The sequence below is a fragment of the Mesocricetus auratus genome, unplaced genomic scaffold (assembly GCF_017639785.1).
Source record: "Mesocricetus auratus isolate SY011 unplaced genomic scaffold, BCM_Maur_2.0 Super-Scaffold_100006, whole genome shotgun sequence".
NCBI lineage: Eukaryota > Metazoa > Chordata > Mammalia > Rodentia > Cricetidae > Mesocricetus > Mesocricetus auratus.
The window spans coordinates 96,575,130-96,602,148 of NW_024429190.1; the positions used below are offsets into that span (position 1 = coordinate 96,575,130).

General features: G+C 47.2%; 1 protein-coding gene across 5 annotated transcripts in view; it reads right to left on the bottom strand.

Annotated features, from left to right (window-relative positions):
• Grid1 (glutamate ionotropic receptor delta type subunit 1) overlaps positions 1 to 27,019 on the bottom strand; it is a 703,193-nt gene that overhangs the window by 457,414 nt on the left and 218,760 nt on the right. For all 5 annotated transcript variants that reach the window (XM_040747685.1, XM_040747682.1, XM_040747684.1 and 2 more), the window contains one exon: positions 21,133 to 21,338. In XM_040747685.1, the coding sequence (XP_040603619.1) occupies positions 21,133 to 21,338 (206 nt within the window). The remainder of the gene's footprint in view (positions 1 to 21,132; positions 21,339 to 27,019) is intronic.

Here is a 27,019-nt window from a genome sequence, read left to right on the forward strand (position 1 = left end):
CGGAGAAGCAGCACCTCAGTTAAAATCTATGGATAGACTGCTGGCAGGCTCCGCCCTCATGACTGCCACCTTCACCAGACTGCACCCTCCTTTCTTCATCGGGCTGTGTACTCCCTTATCTGCTGCCTCAATTCTAGTCTTTCTGACCCCACTGGACCCTCTCCTTTGCTGACCTGTGTTTAACAAAAACTGGAAACTTCCATCAACACCTTTAGGCCCACATCAGAGGCCACAATGCTCATCTCTTGCATGCTGAGTCTTAGCGACTTGCTTGCATGACTTGTTTCTGAGAAACCCCTGCCACAATGGTTTTTCCATGCCTACTCCAGCCAGATTCCCTCCAGGACCCCTGGGTCACCTTCTGCCCAGCCTAAACGCATCCCAAGTAAAACACACTCTTCTAAGTGGCCCTCTTCTGAGCAAGCACTCCTCCAGTGTGGTTACAGATTGCATATTACAGCAGCACAAATTTGCCCCCCTGTTTATCTTGCTTTAAGGTGGTTCCCCCTTCTCTATAAGTCAAAACAACCATTTTCTTTAACTCCGGTGAGGGCCTCTGCATGGTAGCCAGTAGGAATGATGGACAAAGAAAGACACATGGACAGCGTGCAAAGACAATGAGACTGCATGGCCGGCAAATTTCATGCTCACCCATACTCTGCGTCATATGAGTCGGGACTGTCACGCTCTCAGCACAGGATGGGTCTCCAACACAAAAGGCCCCGTGAACAGCTTCCTTGAGACCACAGGCTAAAGCAAGTGCAAGTCCCCTCCTGCCCATGCTGACTCCTCGCACAGCACAGCTCCCCCAGGACAATACCATGCCCTACTTTGTATTCCCATGCCTCTTTAGCAACCTGGATGAGCACATCTGCCCCACAGGCCACGGCATGGGAGTCAGACCGTGAGAGCCTCACTCTCACGCCCCTCAGACTACCCGGGGATGTTTTTCACTGGCAGCTTTTGGCATTGGGGTTCGTTTTGCTTGTTTTCTTGGCTCTTTGAATTGAATTTAGAGCCCCCTGAATGCAATGTGTTTTGCCTCCTGCCATACCAGCAGCCAACCTAAGGAGATTTGTAAGCACTGCACTGTTGGCCTCACTCCTAGAGACCCACTTGACCAGTTGGCAGGAGGGGCCTGACCCTGTGCCCCTGAAAACTCTGTGGGTTATGCTCGTGGGTAGCCTAACGTAAGACCACCGGGAAGTCCCAAAATAGATCTCTGGAATCAGATTGCTGCGCTCCAAATCCTGTTTCTGAAAACAAGCTCTATCAAATTACCCAGCATTGTGGAGCCTCAGAGGCCTCAGCTATGAGGAAGAGACTCACAGAACATTTCTCACAGAATAAAGAGCCCAGGGCTAGTATTTTTCACTCAACCTGCTCATCCCTTCCTTGGCCCAGTCTCACCTTCCAAAACATGACAGCTACAAAAAGCCTTTCAAAGAGAGCTAGGTCATCCTTCCCAGAGGAAGGTTGGAGAAAATGCCTGTCAGGGACCCTTCAAACACCCCAAGGCAGCAATCATCTTCTAGAAGGGAGGACACAAGTATCCAAGTGACCTTCTGGTTCAGTTACACAGGAGCCTGGGGCTCTCCACTGTCTTCTTCAGACTGCCATCGGGATAGCCATTGTAGAACCAAGCTTGGGTTCCGTGCCGTGACTCACTGCTGCCATCGGGATAGCCATTATAGAACCAAGCTTGGGTTCCGTGCTGTGACTCACTGCCACCTGTTACCCATTCTCTCTTTCCTCAGCTATGGCACTGCAAGTGGGGATGAGACTCACAACTTTCATATACTAAAACTCAAAACCAAGGCAAGCAGATGGCGTGGAACCTCTACCTATAGCAAGCACACCCTCAGGCTCAAGACAGAGGCTTCACACACAAACATGTGGTTTCTAGTTCAGTAAAATGTTCTAAGAGCCTCTTGTGTGTCAAACATGCCTGGTTAGAAGGAACACAGAAACAAAAGTGGCCCAGTGTATCAGTTAGCTCTTGCCAAAACAATGCTGCATTACAAACTTCCTAAAGCATGGTGGCTGAAACAAACTTCATGTCTTCTGAAATATATGTGCATTGGATGAATAGGGTCAGTTTCTCTCAGTAGGTATGTGGGTCAGCTAAGTAACTCTGTTCTGCCTGTGTGTTTCTCATTCTCCTTGGATCAAAGGTTTTCAAAGGTTTGTTCTTTCTCTTCATAAAGATGAAACTCATAAAAACTCAAGAGGATGGACAGAAACACCCAGTATCTCCTATGGCTCATGCTCATCTCTGTGCACACCATAGGCAAGTCACGTGGCCAATCCCAATGCCATAGAGACAAGGATCCCACCAGGATGCTACAACCAGTGTCTGAATAAAGGGTGACATGAAAAAGTGGGGGTAACCATTCAGTGGGCCACAGCCCATCCCCCTACCCTTGAAGACCACATCCAGGTATGGACAGGGAAGAAATGTTTCCAAAACATCCGCAGCTCATGCAGATTGGCGCCAATGTCTGAGTTTCCCTGGACTCAGACCATTCCCTGGCCTCCCTATAAACATGTCCAATAGATTAGACAGGGGTTCTCACTCTTTTGGCAGGAATCACAGAGGTGACCTGGAGGAATAAAGGACTTGTCAAGGTACATCTCACTTTCTTGTTTAACTGCCCTTAGTGAAAGATCTTCTTGATCTGCACGTGTTGAAACTGTTCATAGGAAAAAGGAATGGATCTGGTGTTCATGGCTTCCCAGGGAAGCAGATGCCAAAGTGTCCATAGCCATCCAGTCATGCTATTTAAAATGGTCAAAAAAATTTAAACTGGGGCCAGAAACACATGACACTGGATGAAGGCATTTGTTGCCAAGCCTGACAACCTGAGTTCTGTTTCCAGGACTCACATGATAGAAAGGGAAAACCAACTCCCACAAGTTTTTCTCTGACTGCGCGCATATGGGTATACACGCACGCACACGCACACACACACACACACACACACGCATGCATGTGCATGCATGTGCTCTCTCGCATGCACAGAGAAACAAATACAATAAAAAAATAAACAAACTAGTCAGAAGAAACACTGGTAGTGAGCATAGCCTTAGACCACAAAAGGATACCAATAATTTTTGTGGGAAGGAAAGGAAAGCACTGACAGTATTCTCTGCTACGGCCCTGTACAGACACTGCCTTATCTAAGCTTTCCATGAGCACTGAGAGATGCTACCTCCATCCAATAAATAAAGGGCTAGAGAGACCACTCAGAGAATCAAATCCTTACCCTGCAAGTGTGAAAACCCGACATTGACTCCCTGGCATGGTGACACTCACCTGTAACCTTAGCACAGTGGTTGTGGGACAGGTGGATCTCAGGGACTTGCTTGCTAGCCACTCAGTCTAACCGAAACACTCACCCTATGCTTACTCACGGGTTCTGTGAGAGGTCTTATCTCCCAAAAAGAAGTAGAAAATAATAGAGGAAAACACTCAACCACCTGATGCTGGCCTGTATCTGTCACACATGCACATCTGGTGATCACACCTGCACATGTACATGCACACACAAACATACACCACACACACACACACGCTCACACGCATGTGCGTGCACACATGTACGGGCACGCATGTACATGCACACACACACATGCACAGCCATGGACACTGGTGATGTGAGAACATGGCCATTGCTTACAGCCCTATAGCTGAGCAGTGGCAGAAATGAGGCTACAGTCAGGCACTTGCTATTACAAAACCTGGGCTGCCACTAAGTGCCTTGGATGACCCATCACAAGAACCATTCATGTCAGTCCAGTTAAGGACAGAGCATCCAATTAGATGCCTGCCAAGAGCTGGGGGAAGAACCTCGGGGTCTGGACCAGGCCAGGTTATCCAGGAGCAGATGGACTCCTGGACAAAGAACCCTCGTGCTGAGTCTACAGGCTGAGGGCTGGCCAAGCTTTCTCTCACAACCTCCTGGAACTGATCTCATTGGCCAGTCACAGGGATATGTATTCTCTTCCCCGCTCCTCAAGTGAACATCTGTTTTTCTCAAAGCTGTGAATGTCACGTCAAGATTTTCCAATTACCTTCGCCTTGGTTTTATTTAGCATCAGTGTATTGGAGGCATAATTAGTCTGAGATGAAAACCTGTATTGTTCCCTTCTCCTCAGCAATGAAATAGGTTTCCAAATGTGCTAACAGAGAGGATCCTTCTCCAAAAATGACAAACAGCAAGTGAAGGATGAAAGCAGGAGTGAAATACTGATTAATGACAACCGCAGGCAAGGAGGCGCAGGGCGGGGAGTATGATGGGGGTGTCTGCCACAGACCACCTGCTTCAAACCACAGCTCCCCCTTGCTCCTGATGAAGACAGGCCTTTTGCACAGCATAGAGTGATGCTGATAAGGATGAAAGACCAGTTCCCAGCGATGTGTTTTCTCATAATATTCCACCAGCACTGAGATGCCTGGGGGTGGGGGTTCTTGGTGAAGTGGTGCCATGTAGTACTCACCTCGCCGACCAGTTTGACCACAGCGCTTGCCCAAGACTAGACCGCTAGATTCTTGTCTCTCCAATACTTGTCACAACATAGCTTCCCAATGCCTTCCATGGTAGTATATAATAATATTTGTCCTGTTTCAATACTTGCATTCTTAACAGCTCTCTTACACAAACTGGCCAGAGGGTTCACTAAATAGAAAAATGGGTCCTGTCATCACACTGTAAAAACTCTCTGATGACTTCCCATCACACTTGAAATAAAGCCCCCAATCCTCACCTGAGCTGCAGGACCCTGAGTGGCATCCCTCTCTGACTTACCCCCTCCTTTCATCCAGGTCAGACCATGCCAATAGTCTCTTTCTGTTCCCACAAAACGCCAAGCTTTGTTCCCACCTTGGGGCCCTGACAATGGTAAAGGTCTCCTTTATGAAAGCAAACCCTCAGCAGGTTTCACTCAACCAGGAATTAGGTAATAAGCCAGACAGGCTACCGCTCAACCAACAGTGGCTCCAGCCAGCCCAGGACACATTTCTGTTCTGGGTCCCCCGCGGGACTCTTCACCATTTGGTAGAGCTCTGTGCCTCTGCCTCCCTCTCATCTAAAATGTAAGTCTATGGGTTTGGAGACCTCACATCTTTTGTTGCCCACCAGAACCCAGCACTTATTCAAGACCAGTGGGGAAAATAGCGGAGCTTGGCATACCAAGAAAGCCACGAAGTGCACATATTTCATCCTCAAATAAGTGAGAGTATCATGTGGGGAAGAAGAAATAAAATTTTTGTGAGGCACCAGAATGTTGGCCCATCACTCATGGTTCAAAGCTACAGGACACATTTGCCCAACGTAACTAGGAGCTTCCTCAGCACTGAACCATCCTACAAAAGAATGGTTCCTTAATCAGATGATGAACCCCCACCTCCACAGGTCTGCCAGCAGAGGCCACTGCTGGAACCCACGTAGCAGAGACATGAACATCCTAAGTTCCCGAGTCCATGACACTCATGTTAATATCTCCTCTCTCAGTCTTAGAGCTACGCCTTAACCTTCTGAAAAAGGGTAGAGACTCCTGCTCTGGCCAGAGACACCCCACATGGAGGTGTGCTGGGGAGGTGGATGGAATTCACATGTCCAGTAGGCATGAGATGGATATATGAACCTCAATCCTCCTAAAGTGTAACCTGGAGGCTCCAAGTAGGACAACCTCTTTGGGGTCCCCTATAGAGGCAAGTACCTATCAGATAGGGTTAAGTTTAGGGCCTGCAACCAGGGACACAGCATGGAAAGAGGTGAGAGGCACGTTACCACCCTAACATGCAGTCACGCGGCTGATCTCAGTCAATCCTTCCCACACTCCTGCAAGGGGAGAATATGACTTCTGTCCCACAGACAAGAGCCAAATGTCCAGTGCTCAAGAAGAAAAAGCTGCTGGTCCAAGTCCCACAGTGAGTCTGAGATGACATTCTGCATTCTTGTCACCTTCACCTGTAACGGTCAGGTGGTTGTCCTCTGTTTCTAGACCTGTCTATTTAGAAATATTCCAGTACTTCCTGCCTTTTTTTCTTCCATCATTTCTGAAAACAGAGACCGGTAACCATCTTAGGTAAAAATGTAGTGAGAGCTCTGCTTGTGTTTCTCCTACATCGTCTTACCTGTGGCCCACTCAGAAGGAAGCTGAAGGCTGAAGCAGCTCCTCACACCACCTCCTCCCAGCCTGTGCAGACAGGGGCTACTAAGCTGCAGACACGGGGCTACTAAGCTGCAGACACGGGGCTACTAAGCTACCGTGGCACCATAGTAAAACTGCACTCACTTCCCCCGGGATAAATGTTTATATGCAAAACACTAAATGCAAGGAGGTACCAAATGACCTGTGAGCAGGAGAAAAGCAGGTCTGAATACTGCACCCTCCCCCTACCCCTGCCATGGGGACCTGCATGTCTTCCTGGGCTTTTATAGAGGGTAAAAAGCAGACACAGACAGAGGAAGGAGGAGGAGAAGCCAAAACATGTTGGCTGTGAAATGTGGCATATCTGGGGAGTTCAGGGAGAAAGCAGCTTGTGGGTGTCAAAGGGGAGAGAGACAAGACAAAGGAACAGGTCCTCTCAACACTTCAGAGAACAATGGTAAAGAATAATGTGCAGTTACCTTTTTTCCTTTTTCTTAATGTGACTCTACATAAACGCTGGGACATGAGGCATCACTATTTGTATTTGAATTACAAATGAATGAAACAATAGATAAATGAATGAAAGAAAACTTTAAATCCACCATTGAGTACCCAGAGTCCTTAATACTCTTCTGCCTGTGCTGGGAATGATAACAGCTAACACTGCTTTGACGAAGGCTTACACCACGCTATGACCTGAAAATACCTAACACAGGTTAAAAACATCATGAGTGAGAAATGCACTTGGAACACCCTACCTACTGCCCATTCAGGCTTAGCAGCATTGCACTGTATGACACTGGCTGTCTCTCCTCATAAGCACATGGCCAGCTGGGAGCTGAATCTTGACGATGCCACCAGCATGCCAAGTGTATCCTTCCTGCCACACTAACTCAAGAAGAGATCTACATGCTCAATGCTAAGTGCAGTTGCTACTAATGTGCATTGCTCTCACATTAAATAAAAGTCCTGAGTTAAATCAACAGAAGTTAGAATTCAGCTACTAACTTCTTTAACCTGCCTCAGCCTCCACAATGTGCCATGCACAGCCAAATGGCAATGCTGCTGCTCTCTGGCCTGACCCCCACCCCACAAAGATACTCAGAGAGGAGTCTGTCTATGAGGAATTATCCATCTTGGTAGCTGGGGCGCAGGCTAGAAATTTGGCCAGATTTAGAAAGAGACCAAGGAGCTAGAGACCATTTAGAAGAGGGAGATGGTCATCCACATATGGTACACTCCTCCTAGGCTGGAAAATGTCTGATGTGTCTACTCCCAGAGGTCTGCTCCAGGCCTGCTACACATGCAAAAGGCTTGTGAGTTTGATATAACTTGAATTAGGTTAAATCCAGGGTCCTCCTCGTCTTTATGAAGAGAGGAGCAGACCTGAAGTTTCAACAGGACTCACAGGCAAGGGCAAAGGCTCACCAGGAGGGGCTAAACCTTACTCCATGGAAGGACAAGATAGTGTCAAAGTCTTCAGATCACCACCATCTGACTATCCCTTGGAGTGAGGTACCAAGGAGCAGATATAGCTCAAAGAATTCTCCAGAAACTCCAGGAATTTCTTCCTAGAACCTGGAGAGATAACTCACAGTTAGTAGTACTTCCTGTTCTTACAAAGGAGCTGGGCTCGGTTCCCCTCACTCACATGGCAGCTCACCACCATCTGCAGCTCCAGTTCCAGGGGATCTGGTGCATTCATCTGGCCTTCACAGACTGCTGCATGCTCTTAAACTCATGCAGGGAAACACACACTCACAGTAAATAAGTAAATCTTTTCTAAAATTAAAAAAAATAATCCTTTCCATTCCTAATATCAACATCACTGTCACAAATGTCATCATCGCCATCATGACCTTACCACTGTGACCTCTAATACCATTACTATAATTGCCATAACACTGCCTCCATAATTACTACCACTATCACCAAAACTGACATCACCATCATCATAGTAGCCTCTACCACCATGACCACTACTACCACCACTAAAATAATACCCGTTATATCACAACCACTACAATTGCCATCACTATCACCATTTTCACCACAACCACAATTGGCACCGTCATAACTGCCACTACCACCATCACGATGACAACCGTTGCTGTGACAAATGTCATTACATTATCACAAATTACCACCACTACTATCACTACCACCACCACAATTTCCAACACTGCCACCATCAACCCCATATAATAAACTCATTAGTCCTTCAAAAATAATGTTGAATCCCTAGTTCTAAATAATTCCAAATAACTTGTGTAAATACCACATGCCTCAAGTATATGTTGAACACAGGATCATCCTTCAAAAGTAGAAAATGGAAAAAGAGAAACTACAGTGACCTTAAATTGTCCTGTTCAGATGATTAGGGTCAACATCAGATCTTTCATATGATATAATGAAAATGGCACTCCATAACCCAAACTTAATCATGTAAAAAACATTACATAAACCATAACAAGGAAATTTCTACACTAGAACTAAAAGCATCAAAAATTTTTTCATTAAGTTTAGGTTAAAAACTAAGGCAATATCAGTGAACTCTGAAGATTAATTAATGATATATAAATGTTGTTTCTTCATTCTGACAGCTTTGTCAATACAAAATGCTAACAATGAGGAAAACTGGGTGTGGAGTAGAAGGGAACTCTGCACCATCTTAGCATGTTTTTCTGTTACGATTAAAGTATTTCTGAAATTAGAATTTTGTTTGAAACGAAATGGAGTTTGCTTCCCTGGTCATCTTGCCTTGGCTCATCCAAATATTGGTACCACCCTTAAGCCCTGCCCAGATGACCTGGCTCCTCTGCCTCCTTCTCCATATGTCTCTCTTGATGCTGCCATATTAGAAAACCTATTGTTCACACTGTCACCTTCCACATACAGAGCCCTGCTGCGCCATCCCTGGTGACTGTCCTCTCACTGTTGTTCTTCCTTGTTGATTCCTCGCTGTCCTTTAGCGCTCAGTGCAGACACAGCTTCCTACAGGGCTCTTCCTCCAGCCCAGAACAGGTATGTGAGACCTGCGGGACACCCTTGTCACCCCTATGTACCTATCCTGTACTGTCTTGCTTGTTTGCTTCTGAGAGGGGAGGCCAGTGCCTTCAAGCACCACTCTTCAACAAATGTTTACCAGGTCATGAATAAATGACTGGGAGAAAAGGTAGACTGAAAAACTGCTGTCTGCAATGAAGAGACTTTGTTCCTGAGTTTTGGACTTTGAATCCTATTCTTCAGAACTCCAATAATCTATATAACTACATTCCATTATATGGCAATGTAATGGATTACTAGATTTAATTGTAACAGATAATTAATGTCTGGGTATTACTAGTTTGGACATAAAACTTAAATATTATCTTCAGTGTAACTGCTCTCTCTAACTTCATGATTACCCAACTAGAAATACTGTTTTTTGATGAGAAGTACATTTGTCATGGAGTAAGTGATGCCAAGCAGAACATGTGGTATGCAGCCTGCTACTGCCCTTCACACTGGGTTCCAACACACCTGCATCTTTCTAGTGCCACAGTGCAAATACCATACCTGGCTCTCTGGGTTTCTCAAGGCATCTGCCTGGGTCTTTTGAGAGACAGCCGAGCAATACCCTTTCTTGCCTTCAGTTTCCTTCAATTACATCCAGTAAAGGCAACCCATGAGAAAGAAGGATACCCTCAGAAGCTGTGAAAAAGTGAAGACAGTGCAGTCAAGTCAGAAAAAAAGGGATCATGAACTCACTTTGGGCCAAGAAACCTCACCCTGAGTCTCCACCTCTCTGCCATATCTTCTCCTCCACCTTCCTCACAATTCTTGCTTTGGGCATTGTTCCAAAAGATTGCAATTTCATGTGACGTATCTTGTGCACATCTTCAGTCAAGCACGCAAGAGGCAGACATGGGCGGATGAACAGTTTGGGGCTACCCTTGGCTATATAGCAAGACCCTGTCTCAGAAAGAGGGGGGAGGGAGGGGTGGGAGGGAAAGAGAGAAGAAAGAAATAAAGGAAGGAAGGAAGGAAGGAAGGAAGGAAGAAAGAAAGAAAGAAAGAAAGAAAGAAAGAAAGAAAGAAAGAAAGAAAGAAAGAAAGAAAGAAAGAAAGAAAGAAAGAAAGAAGGAAGGAAAGGAAAGAATTCATTGTTTGCCGTAACAAAAACTTTGCTTACTGTCAGTGACTTTCAGGTCACTCTCAAATGGTGACACCATGAACACTCACACCACAAATTCCAAGTGCATGACACAACGCTCCCACTCTGACCCATCCTCTCACTCATCCCTCCAGAAACCAGTGATGGGCAGGCCTGAGCTTCCCTTTAGTTTGACAGATCACCTACACTTGAACTCTGATCAGAAAAACATTGCCCTCAGGCCACTGTGCTGCAAGGACACACAACTAGCATATTTCAAAGGTCAAGTGAAGGTGATTGCCCAACTGCTCTCCAGTTCTCATTCTTACAGGCCATAACTGTTGCCACATGACAGACTCTAGGACAAAACTGTCCAGTTGATCCCTTAATGCATTTTGACCCAAGTAAAGCATGAAAGTTAATAAAATGATTATAGCTTTTCCAAACCACTAAGCTTTAGGATGGTTTATCACATAACAATAGACAACAAAAAACTGCCTTCAGCTTCCTGCACAACACTGTTCCACTGTGAGACAGACGGGACATGCTTTCCCTCCCTTCCTATGCTGGTGTTCGTGGGTCCAATTGCTCTAGACAATTTTCATTCAGACCCCACAAGCATAGACCTGGAATTCCCCAGGGTCTCTTCAAGACAGGCATCATTACCTCAGTTACTTTTGTTTACTGCCTGACCCCCTCTCTATTAATGTAGTAAACTCACCCCCACCTGCTCCCTTCATGACTTGGTATTCCTGCCTAGAGGCCCTACGCAACAGATTTGTGGGTTGTATTACACCTACCTGTCATCCCAAAGGGGGATTTTAGTTGTTCTCAAAATTCCTTAGCTTTCTTTAAAGCCTTCCATTTGGAGAACTACCCAAGAAAAGTTTACATGGATGCCTGCACTGGAGGGGTGGGCCCCTTGTCCACAACGGTGCAGAGAAGAACAGCTCTCCCAACATGGTGGTAGGTGTGAGGTCATTTCCAGCAGGGTACTCACAGTAGGTTTCCTCTCTCTGGTTCAGTTGGACAGCTCTTTAGGAGCACAGACCACGCTGTCTACTAAAGGATCTGGAGATGAAACCTACTGTGTCTTGGCAGTAGCCTGAACATAGACAGACTACTGAGAGACTCCTTCACCCCTGAAAAGAAACTCCAGAAGAAGAAAACATCTGTGCACATCGCCTCTCCATGTGCCTATTAACCAGCAATCCTGAGATGCTACTAAACAGCTATCTCTAGTGAGATGGGCCAGTGATAGCTCAGATGGAAAATGGCCTGAGATGTCCCTCCCTGTATTGGGACATAGTCTACAGTGAGCCAGGCAACAGCTGGAGCCTCAGGGACACTGAGGTCCCCCCTTAAGTTCCCCAGGACTCCGTTGCTCTCCTCTGAAAACACTGAAGTGACCCCTGATAGTCCCAACTGGAGTGGTCGAGGGCCAGAAATGGTCTGTCCCCTTTTGCTGACCCCTTTCCTCAATACCCAGAGCTGCAAACACATCTTGTCTTCTTTACTTGGCTCCAGGAGTCATGTTTCCCAACAGAGAGTGAGTGAAGAGGCAGAATACTTCCAGGTTCTCCTCTGAGGCACTGGCGCGTTCACCCTGACCCCAGCAGCCCCATGCTGATGCCACCATTTCAACCGACAGCCAGGATGCAGTGACAAGGACAGTGCCACCTCCTCGGCACTTCAGCCTGAGCTCCTAAAGAGGCATCACATGGCCATCTGGGCGTCCAAAAACCTCTGATTGCCTTGGTGGAGAAGAAAATAGGTAACGTGAATGAGAAGGAAAGGAAAAGGGGTGCCCTTAGTCTTCTGCCCTGTGTCATTATTTAACTTTAAGTATTTCACTTCCTGCATCTCCCATGTGGTAGGAAACCACTCCCTAACTACATGTGCCAAGGGCTTCTTAGATGCAAGACACATAGGTGTTTCTCCTGCTAAACATTTCCTTCCGTGTTCCATTGATATGTTTTTTTTTCTCTCATATCTGTGATTGTCTTGTAGTATGACCAGCCACTCCTTTGCCCAAAGATCTGTGAATCCAGTCATGGACCGCAATGCCTTTTGCTTGCCTGTACCCTAACATAGCACAGGGGACCAATGCTGAGGATATGGAATATAGTCAACTGGGTGCAGGGAGATGCTGAGCTACCCTATGCATAGCTGGAAAATGAGTACTAGATGTACCTATTATAATACCCACCCCCAAAAGACCCACATCTCCCCAGGTCCACCATTTCAGGTCACAATCAGTCTTGATGTCAAGCACTAGCACACAACCAAATCTGTCAAGGCGCCTTTGTTCGCTCATGCCAGTAGTTTGCTCCATGTCCCTGATGCCCCATAGCTTTACGTGTTCTGAGACTCTCACTCTCCATGCATATAACAGCCACTGTTATCTCCTCGACGCCTAGAACCATGACAGACTCTGAGAAAGAGGAAGACAGCAGACCTGCACCTCATGACAAACTGTGCTGATTCTTGAAATAAACTAATGAGTCAGAGGTAATAAATCCCACCCTGCAAATGGGAAGCCAAGGCTAGGGGAGCCACAGAATGAGATAGTGGGACAGGCGTGGGGCAGTTCTAGGAACCATGTCTTTCCCCTGCTCATAAACAGAATACAGATGTAAATGCTCTATGGGGGTAGGGCAGAATCTCCCAAGAAAACAGTTCTTCCAAACATCTAATGGGGATCAATTGGGAGGGGAGTCCCCCATCCTCAGACGAAGCTCTCTTAGGTCAGTTGATCTGACCCAACTCTACTGACCACTAATGAGTGACACTTTCTGGGCTCCCCCAAAGTGTCCAGTGTGCTCTTCTGTATCACTTCATCCTTTGCAGAGTATTCATCAAGGACTCTCTGTGAAGATCTAGGAGACCAATGGCTTCCCCTTCATCTGCCATAGGCAATAAGTCTCCTTCCACAAATGCATAGTGTGAAGAGGCAGGCTTGGAGACAAGCTGCTCTGAACCACTGCCCAGCCCCATCACACTCCTTGCTTGGCCACAGCCCTGCTCTCCTACCATTGGTAAAACACATGGTCAGCTGATGGGTCCACAAACAGCCGAACTGATACATAAAGGCTAGAGCCATCCTCTTTATTCTACACCCCCTTTTACACCCCACCCTAGAGCTCAACAGTGTTGAAACAAAGTAAACAGGGTAATAGCCCCAGCTCACCCCCAACCTTTTCCTTCCAGCCACCGGGAAGGCTTTCTTCTGCACACTGGGGTGATGATGACTTGGTCCCAGAGCTCTACCCTGCATTCCATTCCCTTTGTCACGTAACTTCATACATGCAACACGAGAGTCATACATGTAACACCTCCCTACTCAGCTGACCCTGTTGCTCACTTTGGCTAAGAGAATGGAGCAGGAGCAACAGAGCCAAGTCTGAGGCTAGACCTCCAGCAGCCCTGAGCGTTCCCATCGGCTGTTCTGGAATGGTGCTGCTGCCGTACAAATACGCATTGGTTCATGTGCCGATTGATGAAACGCCATGGCTGGTCATCCCATCATTTCAGACCACAGCTGGCCAGCATCATCCTCCCCAGACAGCCAGAGACATTTGTTTGCTCAGAAATATTGACTTCACCCAGATTTACTCATCAGAGACTCAAAAGCCAAACACTGTTGCTTAAGCACACTCAGTTCTAAGATGTTTGTTACACTGCATCAGCTAACTGATACAAAGGCCATCTCCCATCAAAGTGGGAAAGACCCTCCAATACAGTCAACAAGTGACCAGTATCAAGCTCCTGCCGGCCCCAAGTTTGAAGGTTCCATCTGGGAGCTATCATGTGTAGATCTCTGATCCGGTTGTGGGCTGTGTGGCTCACACAGCTTCGCCTCACCCCTGCCTTGCACAGCACTCTCCTGTGGGTGCCCCTTTGTCCATGCCACATCAGAGGGGGCCTTCTAATCTGAAAACTCTTAGTGTCTGGATGCCCAAAAAGGGAAACTGAGTCATTTCAGCTGTTTCGGGCTGCCTACACCTGGGTCTACTCTTCAAGTCCTGTGCCTCCGGGACGAAGGGGCAAGCTGCTAGTAAGACCATGAAGGAACTAACATTCTGCTCAGATACTTAATGACCTGACAAAGAAAGATCCCGAGGTCCCTTCAGGCCCATGTTTCAGATTCTCCCGCCTCCCCCTCCTTCTCCCTCTGACTCCGAGGAGAAGGAGACCGGCTTCCTTGCGCATCCCTGAGCATGGAGAATGGACATAACTCAGACTAGAAACAGCACAGGCTTTCATACAGTGTCTCTCGATGACTACTTGGATTCTCTTTAGAAATAACAAACGTCAGCATTAACTTCTTTCAAAGTAGTGTTTTGCTTGGGTCATTCTGCTTGGCAAGAACATGAAGAATGTGTTTAGTGTGTTCACTGGGCAGCTGAGGCCCTAAACAAATGTTTGCCTACAGGCAGAAGTCAATGCTCCTGTAATCCTGGGTCATCCATCCATTTTCCGGGCATGAAAACAGAGATTAGCGGAGATGAGCAGACTTGGGTCCTGCAAAACCACTGGGGTCACCTTAAGGGAGTCACAGCAGGTAGCTGAGGAGTAGATGAGAGGCTGCTGGACTAGTTGTGTATCGAGGGAGGTGAACCCTGGAGACAAGACAGCAGGCCCTAAGATCAACCTTCCTCTCACAATCGCTGAGCTCTCCACCAGCCAGAGCGAACCCCAGGAAATGCCCTTCCCTGTGATCTTTTCGTAAGAAGTTTTAAGGGGAAACAACGAATCTCTCCAACTCATAGCACTTTTGTTAAAGTTCTGGGACTTTAAAAATCCATAAACAGTGGGATATAATTAAATGAAACGTGGGGACTTGTTTAATAATTAATTAGTAATTTAAGATATCCTGGTAAATGATACTTAAATGGCATGGAATTTTGCTAGCTCTGAGTGATGAAGTCGTCTGCTAGAGATTTGCCGTGTTGGAGCAAGGGATATTTACACATCCCACGTGGGACAACAGAAACCTGTGGTTCTTTCATCCACCTTTGCAACTGCTGTAGTCAAACGCAGACTCCTTATATTCTGATTGTGGGGGCTTCGCTCACTGCAGCTGAACCAGACAGGAAACTGCTTGGAGTCAACCCGCTTCCATTAAGGATTAAATTGGCCTCCAGCCATGCTGCGGGCTTGGGAGGTCAAGCTGGGGAGGGGTGCTGATGAGGGGGATCCTCTCTACCTTTGTCACCCTCAGTATTCTCCCCAGCCTGAGCAAAAGGTGCCTCATATTCCCAGAGCAATGAGAAACTGTCCCTGCAGATGTTTGCCTCCATCTTTCTCCGTTCCTTCCACTACAGGAGAGTTTGTCGTTACCTACCCACAAAGGTAAATGTCATCTGTTGTCATTGTCACTTTGTCACTGTCTTTCCCTTCTCAGCATTGCAAAGACTGCCCTAGACCACTCTGCTACCAGAAGGGCACCACTGTGGTTGACACAGATGCACACTGCGGTGCGGGATTTCCCTAGGGGTGTCAGTGTGTGTGTGTGTGTGTGTGTGTGTGTGTGTTCTGGTGCCAGACGGACTGTGCTAGCTTGAGGATCTGGTGTTACAAGTTACTATTTGGTTATACCTTGAGTAGGCCTGTGGGGGAAGGGGGAGAAAGGGTGTATTGTGTGTGCATGTGTCTGTGTATACATGCATACATACATACATGCATACATGTGAGCTAGTCTCCCATACCTGCTTACATCGATGTTTACTCTCAGTCCAGCCCCATATGTCCATCTCTCTGCCCTGTGCTGGCTCCTGTCACCTGCCACAGTTAGGTCAGGACAACTCTGCCTACAGGAGCAGCCTGGGCTGTTTGCTGACCTCTCCTGACCTAGAGTAGGATTCTAAGGCAATCATAAATCTTCCCAAAAGCAGAAGTTTTAAGACCACAGTCCTGGATTAATAAGCCACTTTGGATTTGCTGAGCAGTCAAAGCAGCAGTCAAAACACACCACGTAAGGAAACCTCAACTATAAGACTTTCTGCAGGAAACAAGATCTGTAAGAAACACCCACTTATCCCCACCAGGTTTGGAGGGTTCTCAAAAAGATAACAGAGCAAATGTTACACAGCCCAAACCCCCAGTTTTCCATTCCAATAGAAGGGAAAGAGTGCCCAGCTTTTATGGGACACTGGGAAGGGGAAGCTGTACCTGCCATCATTAATGAGAGGCAAGAATCAGCTGCCTTTTCCATGGAGTTTTTTGCTAGTCTTTCGTGTCTAATGAGACAAGGGGGATGTGGAAAAAGAGAAGGGAATACAGAATAAGTAAAGGAGAGAGGAGGGGCTATGAAAAGCTAGAAAGAGAGGCTCACAAGCAATGGCAGGGTGTAAGGACAAATCTGAGAGCTCACACAGTCAGCCAGAGCCTCAGTGGGTGAGAGCCCTGGGGCACACCCTCTGCCAGCTTCTGAGGATGCCCTGCAGCATGTGGCCCAGTTGGACTCGATGAGAAAGTTGGTTCTTTTGTCCTGGTACTTGATACAGTTCTTGATCCATAGGAGACACCAGACAGTACTTGTTGGGCGCACAGGTGATCGGTAGATGACAGATAGACATGGTGACAAATGGGACACACACATCCAGTCGTGAGCAAACTAACTGTGGATAGCTGGTCTCCCTACACACACACACACACACACACACACACACACACACACACACACACACACGCACACGCACACACACACACACACACACTCACAAATAAACTAACAGTGGATAGCTGGTCTCCCTACACACACACACACACACACACACACACACACACACACACACACAATCAAACATGGCCTGGAGATTGATGAGAACAGGAAGACACAAACTGTGGACCATTGGCCTCTAAGACTTGAAAGTGACCCCCCAAATAATCCTGCCTAAAGCTCAGATCCCCTGGTCTGACTCAGGAGTCCCTTCTGCCACCAGCTTAACCCCAGTTTCAGCTATTTCTGGTCCCACACATCACAGCTGCTAAGATATTCCCCACGTGTCCCTCCGTATCCATTCAGTTGGTATCTCTAGACCTAGCCTTGCTATTGCTGAGTCCAGGAAGCCTCCTGGGCACTGTGACTAGATGGCTCCCTGGCCATAAGTTACAACTCCATCCTTCCACCACTATGGATAACTTGATCTGTTCATACCTCCATCTTCCCTGACCAAGTTAGAAGCCCCATGGAAGCAGGAACCAAGTCATGGTGCTGTGGCTCATTAAATTTGGAAATGTGACAGATTGAACTGTGTGAGAAAACCACTCCAGAAGCTCTTGGTGAGCAGGACCAGCTCCCCAGAGCAAGCCCCAATCTTAGTCCCTCTCAGCAGCGTCTGACTCCATTACTTGAGTTCTCAAGACTCTGGAGTAAGGTAGAAATGTCCACGCCCACCTACCCATCTGGTGAGTCAGCTGACAGGTTTGAGTGAAGATAACAACACAGACAAACTCACAGCCCACTAAAGGTATTCACCAGTCAATGCCAAAGCCTAACTAGAAAGATGGTTAGCCCAACCTGCTCCCCAGGTAAGGTGACTGACTAGAAGGAGTCACCCTCTCTCCCTCCAAGGGCAAGAGCAGTGCACAGCATGTCTTGCTGGAGGCAGAAATTGTTTAGCAAGCCCCAAGGACATCTGTGTGCTGATCACAGGCCTGGGACCAGAATACTGGAATGCTATCCCTCTAAGCTCAGCTGCTCCAGGGAGCAGCAGGAGGGAGGAGGCGGCGATGAGTCTCCTACAAGCTAAGCTGCTCCACAGGTGCTTTTCATCAACTTTGCTGTTGTTTATATTTTATTGTGGGGTTAGGTGGAACCCAGATCTTTGCACATGCTACCCAACTGTTCTACACTGAGCCATAAGCCTAGCCCTCTCAGTACCTTTCAAAGACACTGTGTTAACATCATGGAGAGAATATGGAATCAAGACGCAGTTGTGGACAGCAGTGGGTCCATGAGCCCACAGGGACCCGGGCAGGCACCAAGACCTTAGTCTCCTACAACCCACCCTATCACAAATCACCAAGACCAGAGTTTGGAAACTGGTAGCCCCCGGGCAACACTGCCCCTCTTGATGCAGAATCATGGACAAAACCCAGTGGTACCATGTAAGCAGCTTCCGACATGGTTCACTGACAGCCTAGCAGGTCATAGTGGGGCAAGGCTTGTTACTAATGACAGGGAAAGTGTCAACCACACCAGCAGGTTCACACTTAGGGAAATGGAAGTTTCCAGCAGAGCTAACTTTCTTCATCCACTTCCATTCAGCCATGCTTTCTGGAATGGAGAAATGAGACATTGTAGCTGGGAAAGGCCACACAGCCTACACAGGTTACAGCTCCTCTGTGCCCTTACAGTCAACACAGCAGTGGCCTGTCACTATGATGGAGGGCCGAGAGGCCACTCACTTCTCTGTACAGTGTGTAGGCCGTCATAAAATTCAGAAAGGGGGTGACCCTCGAGAGAAGCATCCATCCTGTCCTAACAAAGAGGAAAGTGGGTCAGTCTGCCTAAGGAGCCCAAGCAATGTCCCCAGGCAATGACAAGGCCACTGTGCAGGATGGAGTTCCCCATCTTTTAGGGGACTTGAAAGACTAGACAGCTGAACAGAGGTGTCCTCCAGCCCCCAGATCCTGTTCCCATCTGTGCCTAATTGACACACTAAGACTCTTAGAGTGAGGCCTGGAAACAACCTGGAAGCATATCTTCCTCTACAAAGCTGGCACAGGGCCATGGGCAGAAAGTGTAGCTCATTGAGACCTCTGAAGTCACCAACCATGGAGGAGAAGGATCTACAACAGGCCAAAACTGCACGGGAACTCCATTCTGTCTCTTAGTAACAATGACTTTATACAAATCACTTAGCATCCATTAATATCACAACCACAACATATGCTGACGAGGAAATGAACACAAGGCCACAGGCCCATCCTGGGCATGAGGAAAGATGACAGGAAGCCAGAAACTGGGACCTTGGAGGAGATGAAAGAAAAGGCAGAGGTGGCATGTCCTCTAATAAAATTCGGAGGTTGTCCTCACACTCGGTCTCCTGCTTGACAAAGGAAGGAGCCACTCTGTTATATCTACCCCCCACAACACCCAGGGACAAAGATTTTGTGAACACAGTCTGAAGGATTAGAAAAGGCAACCAGCTAAAGCCAAGCAAAGTGCCCCCTGCACCACAGGAGTTTGCATAATTAATCACTTGGAAATAACATATTTAGGTCAGTTGTGGTTGTGTGTAAATCCTGCAGGGGCCTAGAAGCAAGAAAGGCCTAGATTTATGTAGATGAAAAATATATGTGTACACAGCTAAAGGGGGCAGGTGCTAAGAAGCTTGGCCTCAAATGTGTATCATCACTGCCTCCCCCTTCACCACTATCTTAGTAGGGGCAGAAACTGAGTCTACAGAGATCAAGCAAATTGATCGACGTCTCACAGACAGGAATTGGAGCAGAGACTGAACCAGAATCTGTTAACTATAAGGTCCATTTTCTTTCCTCTCCCAAGCTTCCCAGCAGACCAATGGCAGAGAGGGAAGGAAACACACAGGAAGGCCAAGGAATTAACACAAAGTGAGAAGCTGGGAAGCTGGTGACAGAATCATCAGTGGAGACTCTCCCCAGGCACACGAATCCAAGTCTGGCAGGACGCAGAGAGAAAAGTCGCCCTGTGAGCAGTCTTCTGCAAATATACCACTGGGAACGTTCTGGGAAAAACGCTGGACATGTCAACACTGCTCTACCGAGGCTGAATCACTGCACACAGGGAAAAGTGTTTGGTGAAGATGCTGAGAACCCACAGGATGGCACAGCCTTGCCGACCACCAGCACGGACCGGGCCTGATTAGCTGAGAGTGTCAGGGCTGCTGGCCAACTACACCAAATTAAGCGTTCCCAATGTTACGCTCTCCAGCAGTGGGCTTCGTGCTGGTTCCTGATGCATGAGGTAGCATTTTGAATGATAATTAATTAGAAGGGACAGGAGAATAAGCAAGCACAGTACATCAGATGAAATTAGTATAATTCTGCCTTTCTCTTTCATTTTACCTTCTGAGCAGGCCGCCAAGGTGGCTTGGGTTATGAGGAAAACCCCAGGGAGGACCCACTACCCCACGCTCCTATGATGCATCAGGTCCTCACGCATTCCCAGCCACACCCCTTGCCACATCTTCTCCCCAAACCAACTCAGGCCCACGGAGTGACCAGCAACTACCCATTTATGGCTTCTCTGCTCTGAAACCACTGGCGCCAGCCCCAATCAGCTCTGCTAGTTCAGTTTCCTGGTCTGATCCCAAATCAATGGATTCTTTGTAAAATTGTATTTCTCCAGAAGTCCTGATGATCCCTAATAGAGGTGTTTTTAAAAGGAGCACACACTGATCAGGACAAGTGTCAAAGAAAGACACTTGGCGCTCACTCCAGGGATCACTTGATACGCAACAGACACTTCCACCAAATGTCAACAAATCCCACGTCAAACCTTCCCACTTCTCCAGAGAGCTAGAAATCTGCTTTATCCCTAAAGGTGCATGCCTGCTAACAAAGAAAAGAAAATTAAAAGGAAAAACATCTGGGTTTCAACTTGGAAATTCAGGCAGTAAATTATAAGCAGGCTTCCCACCAGCCCCATAGCCTCTTCAGAGCCAGAGTAGGACAGGGATCATCTGTTGGAGACCAGTGAGGAGCCAGGTCATGTTGAGGCCTCTCCCTGCACGGTCAGATGCTGTGGAGTGAGCACGCATGTGTTCCCTCTTTCTGTTTCTGTTGTATACCTGAGCCATGCAGTGGCCCCCGGACATCAGGCATGAGTGGCCTCAGCTCCCATGACCTACCTCGTTGATGAAGGAGTGGGCCCCTTGCGGGCTGAGCAGTAGGATGGCACGGCGCAGTGTGTCCCGGTAGCGGTTCAGCTCCTCTGTCTTCATGGTGGTGAAGAGACTGGTGAACACGTGACTGATATTCTTGTCCACCTTTTGTAAAGAGACGTCGAGGCCCAGCCTTGAGGCCTGGTCCAGAAAGCTTTGGAGGCCACGAATATCTGAGCATGGGAGAAGAGGAGGAAGAATCATCTGTAAGTGGGGAGGGATCTATCTGGGAGGGCAACCAACCCCAACACTCCCAACCCAGGCAGCCACCAACAGAAATACAGTTCCGGTCTACTTCACTCATGCAGAGTAGGCTGCAAGACAGCAATTCAGACCCAGCATCCTTCATCAGCATCCAGCCCCAGGGTATAGGGCAGTGGTCTTCTAGCACTGAGAATCCTGTCTGCCATCCAAAAGTTACTACACCAAAATCCACCCTTTCTAATCCTTTTCTCCTCTCCTGTGGGGTCTCAGTTCTGGAAGTTCTGTCCTCCAGGTTACATGGGCTGGGGACGGTTTCCCCCAAATCCCTCTGTACTTCCCATCTGAGGCTTCTTGACCCTCTAGAGACAGATGAGACTACTGACAACCCTGGAAAGGGCTAACCAGCCTTGGGATAGGCCACTCTAACTCTGGATCACGCTCTAACCTTCTGAATATCAACATCTCATGCCAGAGGCCTTGTCTTGATTAAGGATCTGATTTTTGTCTTCCTAGAACTTCCTTCCTCCTGTTTTATTTCCAAGGGGTGACTCATTACAAATCCAATCAGAAGCTCATATTCCAACTGATTTGGAGATGAATAGATAGCCAAAGTTCTTCACTGAGAATTACCCTAGCACCAGGAAGGAACAAATACAAGACAAGCTAACTGAACAAACTACCTGAAGGTAGGAGACCAGAGTGGATCCTAGAACCTAGAAAGATGGCACACTCCCCCTGACCTACCCATGTGAGCGGCCAGGTGCTGTTTTGCTTGCTAAGTACCACTCTAATGAACTCTGCTGGAGCCATGCAACTTCCCCACAGGGACACCTATCCAGAATGGAACCAACACAGAAGCAAGCAAGTATAAGCCAGTGGTGACACAGCTATTCTGACGATATTCAAGCCTTGAGATCCATCTGTATCTGACACTGTCCCTTGGGCTTCCCAAGAGTTCCCTTTGCTACTTCATGTTTCATTTCTGCCACTTGTAGCCTAAATTGTCCACATAGGAAAGTCATCTGTGCCCACCCTAGAATGTTCCCATTATCTACCTGTACTGGCTGGTTTTGTGTGTCAACTTGACACAAGCTAGAGCCATCACAGACTTCTGATCAGAAGGTTTTATCACAGCAATAGAAAGGAAACTGAAACAAGAATTAATTACTCTTACTTTGTTTTATTATTTTTATTCTGTTTTCATTAACACGATAATTGGACATATTGTTTTAATAGATGTTTTAATACATGTACACATTCTACAATAAGCAAGTCAGCTAAATTAGTGTATCGATGGCTTCATACATATTTCTCTAAGATCAGGGCCTTCAAAATAGTCTTGTCCAACTATTGGGCAGCATTTAACACAGTGATGTTAACCACAGTCACTCCACTGTGACAACACAACCTAATGCTCCCAAGAGCACTGTTGTGCCTGATAACCAGTCTCCTCAACTTTTCCATCACCTTCCCAGCATCCAGTTACCACTCCTCTACTCTCGACTTCTACGAGATCAGCCTTTTTATTTAATATTCTGATTGTGGCCGCCCCTCCCTCAACTCTTCCCGGATCCTTCCCACCTCTCCACCCACCCAAATTCAAATTCTTTCTTGCTTCCTCTAACAGAAAACAGGCATCAATAATAATAATAAATGAGATAAAACAAAAACAAACACACATGTACAGGACAATACAAACAAACAAGCAGAAAAGCAAAGAGCCAAAGAAAGAAGTACAAGAAACACATATAGATGCAGGGATATGCACATTGGAATACACAAGAATCCCATAAAAACACAAAATTAGAAATCACAATTTATAAACAAAAGACAAAAAATGAAAATAAAAAGTCAAAAAAATACAAAATATCCAGGAGAAGTATTATGTGACAAAGAAAAAAACCCTCCAAAACTAACATTGAATTCATTTTGTGTTGGCCAACTGCTGCTGGGAATGGAGCCTGGCCTTATGAGTGGGTTCATACACCCAATGAGATTCCATTGAAAAAAAAGTAATTGTTCACTTACAAGTGTCAGCTGGGACCCCACCTAGTACCTTGTCCAGCTATGGGTCTCTTTATTTATTCCCGTCTACTGCAGGAGAAAGCATCTCTGATGATGGCTGAACAAGAGTTCAGTATGAGTATAGCAGAATGTTATTAGGAGCCATTTTGTTGCTGCCTATGATCCTTTTGCTGAACAGTACTATTTAGCTTTTATCTAGGTCCTTGGCCTATCTAGTGTCAAGTTCTGGGCCACCCAAGCAGTGTTGAGGGGTAGGTTCCATCTTATGGAGTGAGCCTTAAATACAATTAAATATTGACTGGTTAGTTCCGCAAGCATTGTGCCATTATCTCACCATCATATCTTGCAAGCAGATCACCATTATAAATCAAAGGGTTTATAGTTGGGTTTGTGTCTGTTTCTCATTTGGTTGCATGTAAAGTACCATCCAGTACCATGAACACTAGTCAGTAGTGGTGAAGGCTCTAGACAGACACCAGCTCAACTTTTCCATGTTCAATGAGTTGTATAGGTGTTATCTTCAGCAATAGGACTTACCATCAGTTTGTGGAGATCAATCAATGGCCTTGGCAATTGCCTGTTTAAGCATTTGGTTTTGCAGCACTATTCACAATACCTAAGATATGAAATGAACCTAAGTATCCATCAGTTTATGGATGGATGGATGAATGGATGGATGGATGGATGGGTGGATGGATGGATAGAGAAAATGCAGGGTATAAATATAATGGAATACTATTCAGTCAGAAAAAGTATTGCAATCCTGTCAGTTGTGGAAGAGTGGATAAACCTAGATGAATTTGTGTCAAGAGAAATCCTAATGATATTCTGCTGTACTCATAGATAAGTGCCTAGTCCAATTATCATCAGAGAGGCATCATCTAGCAACTGATGGGAGCAGATGCAGAAACGCATAGTCAAACATTAGGCAGAGCCAGGGGAACTGGGCAGAAGACCGGTGGAAAGACTGTAAAAGCCAGAGAGGTCAAGGACACACAATAAGATAGCCCACACAATCAACTGTGCAGGGCTCATAGGGGTTCTCACAGAGGCTGCAGTGACAATCGTGGACCCTGTGTGGGTCTGAATTAGGTCCTCTGCACATGCATTATTGTTGTGTAGCTTGGTGTTCTTATGGAACTCTTAAGAGTGGGAGTTGGCTGTCTCTGACCCTTTTGCATGTACTTGGGACCCTTTTCCTCCTACTGGGTTGCCTTGTCCAGCCTTGATACGACAGTTTGTGCCTAGTCTCGCTGTAATTTGTTGTGCCACATTTGATTGATATCGATGAGAGGCCTGTTTCTGTTGTTGTTGTTGTTTATTTATTTTGAAGGGCAACAGAGGAGACATTGAACTTCAGGAAAGGGGAGATAGAGGTGGATAGAGAGGAGTGGAGGGAGAGGAGGCTGTGGTTGGGATGCAATGTAGGAGAGAGGAATAAAAGGGAGGGAGGGAGTGGGGAAGAGAAAGGAAGGAAGGAAGGAAGGAGGGAGGGAGAGAGGCAGGGAGGGGAGGAAGGAAGGAAGGAAGGAAGGAAGGAAGGAAGGAAGGAAGGAAGGAAGGAAGGAAGGAAGGAAGGAGGCAATCTTAGAAAGTATACTTCCACTTCTTAACCCTAATAGAGAGTATAGTGGGCAGTCTGGAGAAATACAGGAATCTGGAGAGATGGTCAACTACCAGAAACAGTACAGGTGTCAACCCTCTCCTGAATACAGCACAGCCCAGCATAACCCAGAGAACGCCTCAGCACCCAGCAGCCAATGTAGTATACACAGTGTCCCCAAGTGGAGCAAATGGCTGCCGTTGGGCCCCTGGGAATAGTCTGTCTAGCCCCATGCCATTTCCTCATCATTTTGAAAAAGCCTCTCTCTTTGTTTCTGGCCCTGGCCACACAGCCAGCTTTGACCTATAGGACGGAAGTAAACTTAAACAGTGTTAAGAGTGGTTGTATGTCTCAATTTCTGCCCTTGGGCTTGGCTACTCCTATTTAATGCCCTCAGGGTAGCCTACTGACAAGATTCTGGGACACACAGAGAGGAATCAGGATGACCCCCAAGCAACCACTACAGTCAGAACCCAGACACAAGTGAGGACAAAGCAGAACCATCAGATTGAACTATAGACTCATCAAAGAATAATAAATGGTTCTTGTTCCAAGCCACTGAGTTTGGGGATGGACTGATTGATTACCAGCAGGGACTAACTGAAAGGCCAAGGTCATTGGATAGATTCTATCTGGTACTCTTCATGAAGATGTAAAGAGTAAGACCCAAACCTCAAAAAGACCATCTGTGGTACTGTTCACAGGGGATGGCTGCCAGACTCAAGCTAGGCCGTGTGTCCTCAGGCAGCTTTTCCAGGATTCCAACAGTCCTCAGTGTCCCATGACCTCACCTATGACCCAGAGAAGATCACAACTGACAAGCATCAAAGACCCTGGGACCCTGCTACCGTCTCCTGCTCCCCTCGGCACCTTTTAAGAGAACTGATAAAAGCGGCAGCTAGGGACCACATCCACAGCGTGTTTCTGCGTGTGCACACGGCATGCATCTCATTGAAGCTCACATGGCCATGTAGGTCTGGTGGGGCCACTGTGTGACACGAATGGTCTCATGAATCATGCCAGCACAGCCTGCGATCTCAGCCTGGGAGAGAAGGCCCCTCCAGTCCCTTTCCCGAGGCCCCTTCTCACTCTAAGGCACTAGTTCATGTCCTTACGGAGCAGAAGATACTTGACGCCGGTGTCAGGGCCCACAGACGCAGGAAACAGCATGTGGAGAAGAAAAGCCGCAGAACCCTCGCATGCCCTTGATACTGCATTTCTGCCTTCTGTTTGGGCATCCCCCAACAAGACTGAGCCATCAGGGAGAGTTTAAGTTTCTTAGCAGCTGCAGGCTCTTCACTCCTGGTATTAATGATGCTGCTGAAGGCGCTTTTCCCAAGAGACGGTGTCCCTAGCTACAACGGCGGCTCCCACTTGGCTGAAAAGGTCAGCTAGGGCCTCTTTTTCAGCTGCACTAGGGGAGGGCTGGAGCAGAGTGCCAGTCAGAGCACAAGCTGGCTTCACCATCTTCCTACCTGCTCTCCAAGAAAGCTGCCCGTCCAACCAAAATCATTTTCTCCTCCCAAGGGAGTCTGCAATGCCACCCCACTCCACTCTGCAGTGAAGCCTGCTGTCCATTCTGCCACTTCTCAGAAAGGTAGAATTCCCCCAAGAGGGAAGAAAAAGGAAAGGAAAACGCTGCCATGCAGCCTGTCCTGAAAACAGACTCCCCCAACCAGACCCACTGCTGACCCCAGGAACAGAAACATCTATGATCACATCAGGCCAACCAGGAATCTACTCAGGAAGATAAACAGGAGAAAGGTGCCAACACTCCACAGGGACAAGGAATGAGACCCATCCTCAGCAGAAGCAGGCTGAAAGCATGGACAAGTGCATCCTATGAATGATATGACATGACAAGCCTAGGCCAGGCCTCCCTCCGTGTATCCTCCAGATTTGCTGCCCTCTCTTGGGCTCTCAAGGACCCTGGTCATCAGAAGTCTTTCCAATCCCCAGCCTAACAGAGTGAATCCTCCTGCCCATGCTTGCCCACGCCCTCCTTCCTCAGACAGCCACTGA